Genomic DNA, 14499 nt, shown 5'->3' on the forward strand with positions numbered 1-14499 from the left:
AGCCTCCCAAGGGTTAATTCGGTAAAAACATCACCTACCCAGCAAGACTCTGAGCCATCGAGACCAGGGAGATCCAAAATTTAACTCCCAGTGTGTGTGTAGAATTGCTCTCACCTGTAATTCCCTCAGCATTCAAAGGTTAGGGAAGGGTGCGGAACTTGGATTCCTTGTTTTTGGCTTCTTTCCATCAACTCCCTCCTGGAAACTCCATGGACGTGAATGCGAGGCAGGGATATAGGCTCAGTCTCAGGATAAGGGATTTAGGTCTGAGATGAGAAATTTCTTCAGAGATTTGTGAATCTTGGAAATGCTCAACCGGAGAGCGCTGTGGTAGCTTAGTCAGAGTATATTCAAGGCTGAGACCGATAGATTTTGGGCACTAAGGGAATCAAAGGATATGGGATAGGGCAGTAAGTGGAGTCGATGTAGAAGTTCATACATGGTCTTAATGAGTGGTGGTGAAGGCTTGAGAGGTCGTATAAGCCGACACCTGCTCCAATTTCTTATGAACAGAATAGATACCCACAATGGTTTAATAATCAGCCAGTACACTCTGTCTAAACTGATAACCTGTTACAGAATCAGAATATGAATCACTGTGCAGAAGGAAAGGCCATTTGAGCGTGGTGCCAAGGCGCAGAGAACTGTATCTGAATAAGAATGGATAATTTTGAAAACAAAGGTTGAGGGATCATTTTAAAGAGCAGCCCTGCACACAAGTACAACACACGATTTTTAAGATATGCAAGTCTTTTTTATTGACTCCATTCAGAACAAAAATGGGTTTACAAGCTCAAATATTGGCCATACAGTGGTATTTCCAAACCACAGAAATACACTTTACATCAGGAGGAGACATTGAGCAAACAAGTTGAGCAGAAACAGATCCTAGCAGTGGCCATTGTAAAATAACAATATCCTCAATGTTCTCTTTTTGTTGAATAGAATAGGACTGAGCATTTGCAGCTTATCCAATTTCACAAGTGCGTTCTAAACTAACACACCGGTCCAAGAAGGAAAACATCTACCCCAATTTCTAAGATTTCTTTTGTTTTTTTTAAACCATATACTTATCGAATATATCATACTAATTGGGTGACTGACATTGGACATGCAGGAGATTCTTCCAATTGGCAATGTGGGCAATGGGCTTGCAGCATGTTCCTAAACAGTGAACCAGAGCTCCAGAAACTTGAAGAGCACAGTTGATTGAGAAATCTTAAGCAGATTCAGTGCTTTTGTGAAACTAGTCAGTCAAATTCTCTTTTTTGGCAGCTTCAGACGCTTTATTAGGTTGCGTCCGCATTCAAAATCTGTCCACAGCTTTTCCAATTTGAGAGCAAGACTCCTATGTTATCCTCCATGTCCCCTGTGTACATACTACAGCTGGTCCACGTTGTCAGTTATGTTTTGGGCAGCTCTGGAGATGCAAGAGGAGCCCAGCAATAATTTCCCTCTATAAGATTTCCACTCTGCTCATTGTCTCGGTGATGCAGCCAAGCTCAGGAATCCAAACCATCCCAACTCCATTAGCAAAGCTGCTATTTTGACATGCCATCGCATTTCAACTTTTAACATTTTAACTTAAACACTTCAAAGCTATGTTTGGACCTCAGACATTTTCTACTGCATTTCTGGGTTTGCAACAGATGAAAAGATACACCGAGAGTCTGGTAACCCAAGAGTACCATGGTGAAAGCACCATCATAACTCTCACTCATTACTCTGGCTAAACCTTGAGCAGGATTCCACACATAGTCAGCCTTAAGGTATAGGAGAAATGGGGACAACTAATGCAGGCTCAGAAACTGTGCTAGTGTTTTACACAAAGCAGGTGGTGACAATCAGTTCCTCAGCCTAAGCTGAGGGAGGATGTGCAAAAGAGCAAACATCATGGGGTACAGGCACTTGCCGCCCACCATTCAGGGAGAGGAAAACACCATACATATACACAGCTTATTGGGAAAAAGATTCTTGTTCACATACATCTTTGCCATTTTGTGTATGATAATGGGTGCCTGTGCAAAACTTCTCCCATCTGCAAATGCCGCACCAGCATCAGGAACTAAATCTTGAAAGCAATGCCCATCTCGACTTTTTAATGTTTGCGGGAAAAAAACATCCAGTGCACGACACAGGGAGCATAGTTTCCGATCACTCACACTGCTCGTCATTCACTCACAACCTGCTGCAAATCTCCAGCGTAGCCAGAGAAAAACACAGCGTGAAATTATAGACAAAATCTCCATGTTCTTTCCCTTTGATTCCCTAGAGTCTGAAAAGCAGAGGCTTTAAATCGAATTGATATACATTCTCGGTTTCAAGTTAGTTTAAAAGTCCAATTCTCATTCGGTAGATTATTCAGTGCCTCACTAGGCCTAAATATATTCTGAGCAGCCCTTTATGTAATCTTTAAAACTGGACATCTTGACTGAACCTAAATGCAAGCAGAAGGGATCTAGAAGAAGGAGCAGCATGTCAAGGGACTGGACCATGAGGAACAAACTAATACCATTAGCCCTAACGTTATTCCAAACCCCTCGAGATTTACCCTTGAAACTTGGAAATGGAATATCCTGTATTAAGTTAATTTCAAAGTATCCTACAAAAGCTTTCAAAACAAGCACCAAAGTAAAAAGCTTTCAATAATAGAAATTTACACAGTGGACCTCTTTTTAATTAGCTTGTTAAAAAATAGTTGCAGTTATTTTTGTCAAAACTGTCTATTCCTTCATGTGACTTCTCACACCTGTACAAATGCTCCTAATTATTACAAAAATAGCCTTCAGTATTGTCCCGAAGGAGCACTATTCGATCGCTACAAAAAGTATTCACTTTCACTCCAAGCCTCACACGTAAAGACTCAGTTAGCTGTTCACACACAAATCATTGTGTTATGCTTAAAAAAAAACAAAATACATCAATAACCCATTCCACGTCTCAAACATGTTCTTGAAAAAAAAAAATTCAGCCATCATTGCTTTTTGCCATCAAACTAAACTGCATTCATCCATTCGCTCACATGGCTGGTTGCTGCTGTTTCCGGTCTTTTGAATGAACCACTGCTAACATCTGGCCACAATAAGCTAGACATTACCAAGCAAGAACACAAGGGAGAAGAAGGGAAAACCTAAAAATCCAAACACAAAAAGTCCACAGGAAAGAGTTTTACTTTCGACTATATACATCTTTGCCAGATGACGCTGCACTCGACGCTCCTTCTTCACTGAGGATCCCAAGAAACCTCAGGTTGAGAATCTTCAGTTGGTCATCCAATTCCATTCGAACAATTCCATCCTCGCCATCAATACTTAGTAGCATACCTGTGGCTTCCCGATCTTCACCCAGAATCACCTTGACCTATGGAAATAAAAATGGTTAACAGTTGAGCCATCAGCAGTTTTGCTTTTCGACATGGTTCTTCTCTCATACTGCAACCGACAGAGCTTCCCAGCTCATGGACCTGATCCACAGCATCTCGCATTCTATAAGCGGCTACTGTGAGGACATTGAGATGGGTAACTGGTCCCCTCACATGGACAAGCAGATCTGATCAGCTTAGTGACTTCCCCATAAGGTTTCATGAAGATTCCGAATTACTTCAGGAGTCAAGTGAAGAACGCGTGCTGCTTTATATTATTCTTCTCCCTAACTTCCTTCATTAAGCTCCCAACACTCACAACTATGCTCTTTGAAAACGCAGAATAGTGAGCTCACAGTGTCCTTCCTCTTCCATGGATGTAAAATGTGCTCTTTAAATTCTTTCTAAGACCCTTTATTGCAATTATCCTTTTGGATGAAGGGAAAGGGGTTTTGCTAAGATTACAGATTTAACGCAACAAAGGATGTGCAGAAAAAGCTTTGAGAGATCCTACTGGGATACAAGACCAGGTTTTATTTCCAATTTTATTGCTCAATTCTACCTGCAGCTGCATACATATAACAGTCTGTGCGCTGCAAAGCAAACACCAAAGGGCAAACCGCTCCCAAGCCTCTCCTCACAGCAGCATAATGGAAGTCAGATCGAGCCAATGCAGACCTCACTAATCAAACTCATTTACTCAATGATTCACCTGTCATGAATGACACTTAACCCTCACTAGGTTCTGCATAAATGTATTCAGTTGTAAGGAGACCAAAGGGATTTAAAAACCACAGCACATTAAATAGCAAAAGGAAACCATCACTAAAATTAGCAATAAAAGAGGCAATACATTGCATTTTTTTCATTGAAGGTCCAGTTATAAAGCTTTCTTCCTGTTTGTTCAGCGTTCCAAAGCTGCCTTACATCAGTTGACTAACTAAACAGTCTCTTGGACCACCATCCCTATCCTCCACCAACACCACAACCTCCCCCAACCCCCAATATTAAGAAAGCAATCCCAGTAATGAAACACACTACAAACAAACAATTCTTTAAAAGATACCAAGAATTTCTCCAGGTTTAGACAACCTTTACGTTAGTGAAGCTAAGGGCCACTGAATCAAAGGGGTTGCTTTTATACAGAAATACACTGTTTCACTTGTTACTAATGTAAAATATCAGTCTAAGCTGTGCCTGCAACATTTATTTTAACACCAGTTTTCTGAATTTTCTGCTCAGAGTTGACGGGTACTGATGCTGAGCAGTGGGATACTTTGTCATTTCAAATACTTCCAAGTCTGGTTAACGTGATTAGATGAAGAATAAGTTCCCTCAATTCTTCTACAACAATGAGCTTGAAAAATCTACCATGACTTCCCACAGCAATTATCCTGCAGCTTTTCAGAATGATTGCCAATTAGAACCTAATTAGGGACAGTTCTGTGCTGGTGACTTGCACCGACTGAGATTGAGCCAGGTCAAACGGATTTTATGTCCAACCCTGACAGCGAGCAGACAGAGGAAGCCTTCAGCCCCGGCAGCCTGAGATGTATGTGAGCAAAGCGCCAGGGGCGAAAGGTCTGTGCCTAAACCACAGCATCATCCAATGCCTCTTCATTAAGGCTTTGTAAAAAGAAAATATACAGCCATCATTTTAAAAAAAAAAGGAAATTATAAAAAGGAAGAATAGTGCATTGCCAATTCGGTATTTTGCACAGTATTGCAAATTTATTTTACTCACAACGTACCTTGACTAGGATTTTGCAAAGTATTTTTGTGACTGATTGGAATGTGGGTGTTGAGCTTCAGGAGGGATGGGGGAGAACAGAATTTTATATATTGTGATGAACATACATACGAATTATGAGTAGGCCATTCGGGCCCTCGCACCAGCTCTGCCATTTGATAAGATCAAAGCTGATCTGATTGTGACCTCCAACCTACTTTCCCGTCTACACCCCATAACCTTTGACTCACTTGTCAATCAAGAATCTACCTAACTCAGCCTTAATAATATTCAATGACCCAGCCTCCACTGCTCTCTGGGGAAGAGAATTCCACAGACTCTCAACCCTCAGGAGAAAAAAAAATTCTCCTCATCTCTGCCTTAAGTGGGAGATGCCTTATTTTTAAACTGTGTCCCCTAGTTCTGGTCTCCCCCCACCAGGGAGAACACCCTCTCCGCAGCCTAAATCAAAAGGAGATTAAAAGGCGTTCCTGCGACCTGTCTGGCAGCAGGTGGATAGGAGCTAGTCCACTCTTACCTTATCGTTTTTCACAGGGGTGACGGGTTCAAGGTGCTCACTTGAGATGCTGACCACTTTGTCAGTGTCGGACAGATAGACGGAACACAAGCCACCCTGCAGGGGGAAAGATTTAAACATTTCTTCAAACTTGTACAACTACTTCACCAAATGCTCAGCATTAAAAGTTTACATCCCTCTCTTGGATCATTTAAAGTTGCAGTTTTCTCTACAAGTTTGCCTGCACATCAGTCAGTGTAGTTCAAAGTAATTTACAAGGTCAAGTGCCTTGATTTGAGCAGGTGGCATAAAAATACAAGCACCTTTTTAAAATATATCCCACTGGGGAATAAAACTACTTGTGCCGGCTACTCTCCAACAAACCCCATCTCCAAAATAAAAAGTCACTCTGACTGGACTGGTGCTTGAACTCAGGTGTAGCTACAGCTGATAGGGTTAGGCAGGGTCGAGAAGTACGACAAGCCAAAGTTTTAACAGTTGAACAAAAAAGGTTCTCTCATGCAGTTCATATTTGGTGTACAGCAAGTTGAGAAATCTCTCCTCACCCCACCGCATAACTAAAAACAGTACAGAATACAAAATATTAAGATGAATTCTGCAATCCACTACCTTTTGAGAGATAAAAGGAAAATACTGCGGATGCTGGAAATCTGAAACAAAAACAAAAATAGCTGGAAAAACTCAGCAGGTCTGACAGCATCTGCGGAGAGGAATACAGAGTTAACAGAAGATCATACGGACTCAAAACGTTAACTGTATTCCTCTCCGCAGATGCTGTCAGACCTTGTGAGAGATATTTGTCCCTGAAATACTAAAAGCACACATTTCTCACATGACTGGACCCTACGGTGAATACCCCACATATGGGGAGACTGTGGTGGTGGTAATGTCACTGGAATAATAATCCAGAGGCTCAGGTAAAAGTTCCAGGGACATGGATTCAAATCCCACTGTGGCAACTGGCAGAATTTTAATTAAATTAATTAACTAATAAACCTGGAATCAGTAATAGTGACCGTAAAAGAATCAATTGTCAGAAAAACAAACAGCAATGCGGCTGACTGTTAACTGCCCTCTGAAACGTCTCTCGGTTGGATCAAACTGCTACAGACTGCAGTAGGTCAAGATGGCGGCTCACCACCACCTTCTCGAAGGTGATTAGAGATGGTTAACAAATGCCGGCCTTGCCTGCGACGCCCACGTTCAATGAAAGTATAGAAAAAAAACAAGCATGGGCCCAGCATGAGAATTTAGAGTGACGCCTGACTTTAAAAATCACCTCAGAGGGAGGAAATTCAGTCCCACCGTTACCAGGCATCCCAGAGTTGTCTTAAACTCCTGCAGGCATACTGCTCTACTCTATTTCCAGACTGTTCTCAGGAGATTGCTCCATTAACTACTTATTTCCAGCTGACCACAATATTTTGCTGGGGTTAATGGCAATTTTGACACGATTATGGCAGTTCTGAAGAAGAGTCATATTGGACTCGAAACAATAACTCAGTTTCTCTCTCCACAGTTGCTGCCAGACCTGCTGAGGTTTTCCAGCACTTTGTTTTTATGCCTTAATATGGTTGCAGTTCATTTGTGAATTCTTATCCACTTTAGAAGCCAAGCTACTGATCTGAATATTTCCAGTTCTAAACTTTCTCCCCAGATTGCCTCATGCCAAAGTGCATTTACATTATGCCCCAAGATTTGGTGCAGCCATGATGTTACGTACCGACACACTGCGGATCACTCCAGTCTGCCCTATGATTTGCGCATCCAGATAGGTGTCACGCACTTTAACCATGATGTCTGTCGTTACCCAGTCGTTGGAACCCTGGTCAATGCTGGAGCCTGGTGTGTGAGGATTGTATGCGCCAGGAGACGGGGCCCCAGGGGTCATTGGGCTATAACCGACAGGACTTGGGCTTGGGCTTGCCTGTAACACAAAACATATCGTGAGTGGGACAGAAAGACAAGAGGAGGAAAAACAGCATTGTTCATGTACTGTGAAAACACAAGTTATTTCCTAACATTCAGAAAAAAAAATCACTGAGCTGAAGGTCAACAAGCGGTGCCCCTCGAAGCAAAACCATCTTTAAAAACAGCCCAAACTAATTGAAAGAAGCTAGGTGAAAGATTGTGTCAAGTCCTGAGTGTGCACTACATTATCATAAGGCGCCATATATATGAGATCTCGAACCCACACCCTGCCTGACCTCTCAGGTGGACATAAAAGGTCTCTCCACACTATGCAAAGAAGAGCAGGGGAGTTCTCCCAGTGCCCAGGCAACATTTATCTATTTTTTTTAAGCGATGTTTGTAAAGAGTATTTGACCATTTATCTGACTGTTGATTGTGGGTCTTGAACATACACCCGTTGTTTCAGGTAAAAATCCTGGACTTAGCTATCTAACACAACTGTGGGAGCATTGTCATTACAAGCACTGCAGTGATTCAAGAAAGTCTTCCTGTGGGAACTAGGAATGTGCAATAAATGGGGCCTTACCAGTATTGTACACCGCCTCCTCAGAACAAATAGGTCCCAGCAGTGCTTCAACACCTCTCCCAAGTGGTCATTCTTTATACATGAGCCCTGATCCAGGGTCACCTGAACTGTTACAGCAACCCAACTGCTGCTCAGTTTGGATCAGCTCATTGAGCACAGACAAGGGATTCCTGGCTTTATACAAGTAAATTCACACAGGTTCCCCCTTAAACCGTACCTGATATGCCATGGGTGAAGGTGTCGGGTGATAGCTGGCAGGCGAGTGAGTATTCTGGTAGCCCACAGGACTTGGTGCGACCTGGTGATAGCTCTGTGGACTGGGACTGGGCTGGTAAGATCCTTGGGGGGATGGAGCTGCATATGGAGAAAACTGGTCAGTGTTGTACCTGAAAGATAAACGGTAAAGGTTAAACAATGATCGGTCTCAAATAGTCACATCTGAGTCATCTTTTCTGAAGAGTAACAATTTGTACAAACTAGAGTAAACAGCAATTCAATTGTTTCCCTCCTCTTTAGAAAGGATTCAAGAGTCCATGAGCATTTACCAGAATGTTTCAGGGATAAGACATTTTTAGCTACAAGATTAGGCTGGAGAAGCTGGGATTGTTCTCCTTGGACTAAAGGAGATTGAGAGGAGACTTGTTCGAAATCTCCTATGAGAGTTTTATAGATCATAAGAAATAGGAGGAATTGGCCATTCAGAGCCTGCTCCGCCATTCAATATGGTGATGGCTGATCTGATTGTGGCCTTAACTCCACTTTCCTGCCTGTCCCCCATAGCCCTCAGCTTCCTTACAGATCAAAAAAATCTGTCTAACTCAGCCTTGAATATATTCAATGACCCAGCCTCCATTGCTCTCTGTGGAAGAGAATTCCAAAGACTATTGACCCTCAGAAGAGATTCCTCATGTCCATCTTAAATGGGAGACCCCTTATTTTTAAACTGTGCCCCTTAGTTCTTGATTCCCCCACAAAAGGAAACATTCTCTCAGCATCTGCCCCCTCAGAATCTGATATTTTTCAATAAGATCACCTGTCATTCTTCTAAACTCCAATGAGTATCAGCCCAATTGCTCAACCTTTCCTCTTAAGACAGCCCCTTTATCCCAGGAATCAGTCCAGTGAACCTTTTCTGAACTGATTCCAATAAGTGCTCCAGTCTCACCAATGCCTCGTACAACTGGAGCAAGACTTCCCTACTTGTACACTCCATCCCCTTACAATAAAGGCCAACATTCCATTTGCCTTCCGAATTACTTGCTGTACCTGCACGCTGACTTTGTGATTCATGTACAAGGACACCCAGATCTCTCTGTACCTCAGCAGTTAGTAGTCTCTCACCATTTAAATAATACTCTGCTTTTTTATTCTTCCTGTCAAAGTGGACAGCCTCACATTACACAGCATCTGCCAAGTTTTTACCCACTCACTTAATGTGTCTAATATCCCTTTGCAGGCTCTTTGCATCCTCCTCACAACCTGCTTTCCTAACTATCTTATTTGGCTACAATAGAAGTCTGTCCCTTCATCCAAGTCATTAATTTAGATCATTAATAGTTGAGACCCCAGCACCGATCCTTCTAGCACCCCACTAGTTACAGTTTACCAAGCTGCAAATGACCCATTATCCGCCTGTTTCCTGTTCGTTAGCCAATCCTCTGTACATGCTAATACATCACTGTGCGCTCTTACCTTGTGCAGTAACCTTTTATATGGCACCTTGAGTGCCTTTTGGAAATCCAAATACACTACATCTACTGGTTCCCCTTTATCCGCTCTGCTTGTTACATCCTCAAAAAACTCTAAATAAATTTGTCAAACACGATTTCCCTTTCACAAAACCATGTTGACCCTGCCTGATCGTATTACAATTTTCTAAATGTCCTTCTACTATCTCCTTAATAATGCATTCTAACATTTTTCTAATGACAGATGTGAGACCAACTGGCCGATAATTTCCTCCTTTCTTGAATAGTGATGTTACGTTTGTGATAGATAATGACAGGTTTAGATAGACAGTTTAGGTAGACAAAGAAAAGGTGTTCCGTTTAGCTGATGGTACAAGGATTTGGGTACACAGGTTAAAGGCTTCGGGCAAGAGATACAAGGGGTCGTGAAGAAGAACTTTTTTATTCAGCCAGTGGCAATAACAGGAATTTGCTGCTTACGAGGATGGTGGAAGCAGAGACGATGAATGATTTGAAAAGGAAATCGGATGGGCACTTGAGGAAAATAAACTTGCAGGGCTACAGGAATAGAGCAGAGGAATGGAACTAGTTGAATGGCTCTAAAAAGAGAGATGGCATGGACCTGAAGGGCCAAAGGGCCTCCTCCTGTGCCATAATGATTGGAGAGAGGCTCCTTGGAGGTGGAGACTCACTTTGCTTCACTCTGGAGTCAGGATGGACCTTAACTCCACATTTTCACGACACAGCTTTAGTCAGTATGAAAAGAAGCTGTTTGATACCAGCATTAAATATGTAACCCGAATGCACATGAAGGCAATACATCTTCTTTAAATACTCATAGTATATTGGAGTCATAAATAAATCAAATAAGAAATTCAGGAGAATCAGGAACTTTCAACATCTTGGAGTCATAGAGGTGACCAGCATATATTCAAGGGGAAGCTAGGTAAACAAATGAGGGAGAAAGGAATAGAAGGATATACAGTTGGAGTTAGATGAAGTAGGATGTGGGGAGGTTTGTGTGAAGCATAAATACCAGCAAAGATCGATAAGGCCAAACGGCCCGTTCCTGTGCTATATATTCTATGTAATTCTAGTTGCCCTTAATAGGTGATAATTACTGGTGCAGAAAGCTGAGCCAGCGAGTCACCAGAGGCTCTATATAAAAGCACAGAGGTTTTGAACCCGCACAGAGAGGGGGGTGTGCGGACACACGACAACATCCGAGTGAGACGTAGATTGAGCGAGTAGTTGGGAATTTGGTTTCAGGTGGGAATTCGGTGCTCCTTCTCTTACTTTTTCCAGCCTCCAGTGGTTGGCGAGTTTCCTTTCTTGTCTCCAAGCTAAGTGAGTGCAACTTTCTACTACTTCACTTGTGTAAATTATTTACCAGTTGACTAATTAAATAAATAAAGGTTGAACAGAAATGGCAGGGCTGATGGTGTGCCATGACTGCAGCATGTAACATAGAAACATAGAAAATAGGAGCAGGTCATTCAGCCCTTCAAGCCTGTTCTGCCATTGAATATGATCACGGCTGATCCTCTATTGCAACACCATACCCCCACTCTGGTCCCATACCCCTTGACACCTCTAGAGTCCAGAAATCTATTTCCTTCTTAAATATATTCAGTGACTTGGCCTCCACAGCCCTCTGTGGTAGATAATTCCACAGGTTCACCACCCTATGAGTGAAGAAGTTTCTCCACATCTCAATCCTAAATGGCCTACCCGTATCCTGAGATTATGACCCCTTGTTCTAGACTCTCCCAGCTCGAGGAAATTTCGTCCCTGCATCCAGTCTGTCCAGTCCTGTCAGAATTTTATATGTTTCAATGAGATCTCCTCTCTTTCTTCTAAACTCCAGTGAATACAGGCCTAGTCGGCCCAATATCTCCTCATACAACAACACTGCCATCCCAGGAACCAGTCTGGTGAACCTTCGCTGCACTCCCTCTATGCCAAGTATATAATTTCTGAGGTAAGGAGACCAAAACTGCACACAATACTCCAGGTGTGGTCTCACCAAGGGCCTGTATAGCTACAGTAAGACATCCTTGCTCCTCTTGCAATGAAAGCCAACATACCATTTGCTTTCTTAACTGCTTGCTGCACCTGCATGTTGCTTTCGGTGACTTGGTATACAAGGACACCCAAGTCCCTTTGTATGTCAACATTTCCCAATCTATCACCATTTAAATAATACTCTGCCATTCTGTTTTTCCTACCAAAGTGGATAACTTCCCAATTATCCACGTTAAACTGCACCTGCCATGTATTTGCCCACTCACTCAACTTATCTAAATTGCCTTGAAGCCTCTTAATATCCTCACATTGCCACCTAGTTTTGTGTCGTCATCAAACTTGGTAATATTACATTTGGCACCTTCATCCAAATCATTGATATATATTGTGAATATCTGGGTCCCAAGCACTGATCCCTGCTATATCCCACCAGTCACCGCCTGCCATTCTAAAAAAGACCCATTTATTCTTACTCTGTTTCCTGTCTGCTAACTAATTCTCAATTCATGCCAATATATTACCCCTAATCCCATGTGCTTTCATTTTGCACCCTAACCTCTTATGTGGGACTTTATCAAAAGCTTTCTGAAAATCCAAATACACCACATCCACTGGTTCTCCCTTATCTATTCTGCTAGTTACTTGCTCAAAAAACTCCAGTAGGCTTGTCAAACAGGATTTCCATAAATTCATGCTGACTTTGTCTAATCCCGTTGATATTTTCTAAGTGTCCTGTTATCACATCCTTTATAATAGGCTCTAGCATTTTCCCTACTATTGATGTTAGGCTAACCCGTCTGTCATTCCCTGTGTTATCCCTCCCTCCTTTTTTAAATAGTGAGGTTAAAATTGCCACCCTCCAATCTGCTGGGACTGTTCCAGAATCTAATAATTTTGGAAGAAGATGACAATCAACACATCCACTATTTCCATGGCCACCTCCTTTAGTACCCTGGGATGTAGATTATCAGGCCCTAGGGATTTATCAGCTTTCAATCCCATTAATTTCTCCAGCTCTGTTTTTTCAGTAATACTAATTTCCATTAATTCCTCCTTCTCACTAGAACCTCGATTCCCTAGCATTTCTGAAAACAGAACTAAAGTGGTTGTTTAATTGCTCTGCCATTTCCTTGTTCTCCATTGTAAATTCCTCCATTTTGGACTGCAAGGGACCTACATTTGTCTTCACCAATCTTTTTCATCTTCTATACTTATAGAAGCTTTTATGTTCCTTGCAAGTTTACTCTCATATTCTATTTTTCCCCTCTTTATCAATCTCTTGGTCCTCCTTTGCTGAATTCTAAACTGCTCCCAATCCTCAGGCTTGCTACTTTTTCTAGAAACTTTATATGACTCTTCTCTGGATCTAATATTATCCTTAATTTCTTATGTTAGCCACGGGTGGGCCTCTTTTCCTGTTGTGGGAATCTGTGGAATGCACTACAATCCCAGACAACCATATCTGCAGAAAGTGTCCGTAGCTTAGGCAACTTCAGCTCAGAGTTGCTGAGCAAGTCTGAGTTGCAGACATTGCGTGGCGTCAGCGAGGAGGAGAGTTACCTGGACACCGTTCTAGGAGGCAGTCACTCCCCTTAGGCAGAACCTTAAGAGTTGGTCATAACTGCTAGTCAGATAGGTAAGGGGAACCAGCATGTAGCGATGGAGGAGCCTCAGCCCCTGACTTCGTCCAACAGGTAGAAGGTGCTTGCTACCTGTGTGGATGAGGAGAAGGATGACAAGGTGGATGAGCTGACTGACCACGGCACCATGGTGAAAGATGCCATTCAAGTCAGGGGAGCGAAGAGGAATGTGACCGTGGTAAGGGACAGTATGGTCAGGGGAATGGACACTGTTCTCTGTAGTCGAGAGCGTGAGTACAGGCGGCTGTGTTGCCTGCCCGGTGCCACGGTTAAGGACATCTGCTCTGAACTGGAGAGGAACTTTCAGTGGGAGGGGGAGATCCAGTCATCGTGATCCACGTTGGTACCAACGACATAGGTAGGGCTAAGGAGGAGGTTCTGCTTAGAAAGTATGAACAGCAGGGGGCTAAATTAGAAAGCAGACCCTCAACGGTAATAATCTCTGGATTATTACCTGAGCTAGGGGCAAATATGCCTGGGGTAAATGATGTTAGAGAGTTAAGTGCTTGGATTAAAGATTGGTGTGGGAGAAATGGGAATCGACTCCTGGGGCACTGACATCAGTACTGGGGAATGTGGGCGCTGTACTGTTGGGACAGTCTTCACCTGAACCATGCTGGGGCCAGTGTTCTGGGAGTCATATAACTAGGGCAGTAGGGAGAGCTTTAAACTAAATCGTGAGGGTGAGGGAAGATGTGATAAGCTAAAGAGAGAGCAGAAAGTAAGACAGCAGGATAGCAATAAGGGAAATGGTTATCAAAGTGTGTCAGGAAGGGACAGAGCATCAGCAGTTAAGGCTAGAGATTGCGAAAATAATTAGAATGAAAGAAATTCTACCTGAATGCATACAGTATTCGAAACAGGTAGATGAATTGACGGCACAAGATATGATCTAATTGCCATTATGCAGACGTTGCTGCTGGATGACCATGGCTGGTAACTGAAAGTTCAAGGGTATTCTGCTTTCATGAAGCCTAGCCAAAAAGGAAAAGGAGGTGGGGTCACACTGTTAATTAAGGAC

At 42.7% G+C, this 14499-nt stretch overlaps 1 protein-coding gene across 2 annotated transcripts in view; it reads right to left on the reverse strand.

The window, feature by feature from the left end:
• Window positions 1–732: 732 nt before the first annotated feature.
• The window catches only part of supt5h (SPT5 homolog, DSIF elongation factor subunit), an 80586-nt gene continuing 66819 nt past the window's right edge, over window positions 733–14499 (reverse strand). For both annotated transcript variants that reach the window (XM_078533391.1, XM_078533390.1), the window contains 4 exons: window positions 8343–8511; window positions 7352–7555; window positions 5629–5724; window positions 733–3360 (listed from right to left, as the gene is read on the reverse strand). In XM_078533391.1, coding sequence (XP_078389517.1) covers window positions 3169–3360; window positions 5629–5724; window positions 7352–7555; window positions 8343–8511 — 661 coding nt within the window. In that variant the 3' untranslated portion in view covers window positions 733–3168. The remainder of the gene's footprint in view (window positions 3361–5628; window positions 5725–7351; window positions 7556–8342; window positions 8512–14499) is intronic.

The sequence above is a fragment of the Cetorhinus maximus genome, chromosome 32, assembly GCF_964194155.1.
Source record: "Cetorhinus maximus chromosome 32, sCetMax3.hap1.1, whole genome shotgun sequence".
Taxonomy (NCBI): domain Eukaryota; kingdom Metazoa; phylum Chordata; class Chondrichthyes; order Lamniformes; family Cetorhinidae; genus Cetorhinus; species Cetorhinus maximus.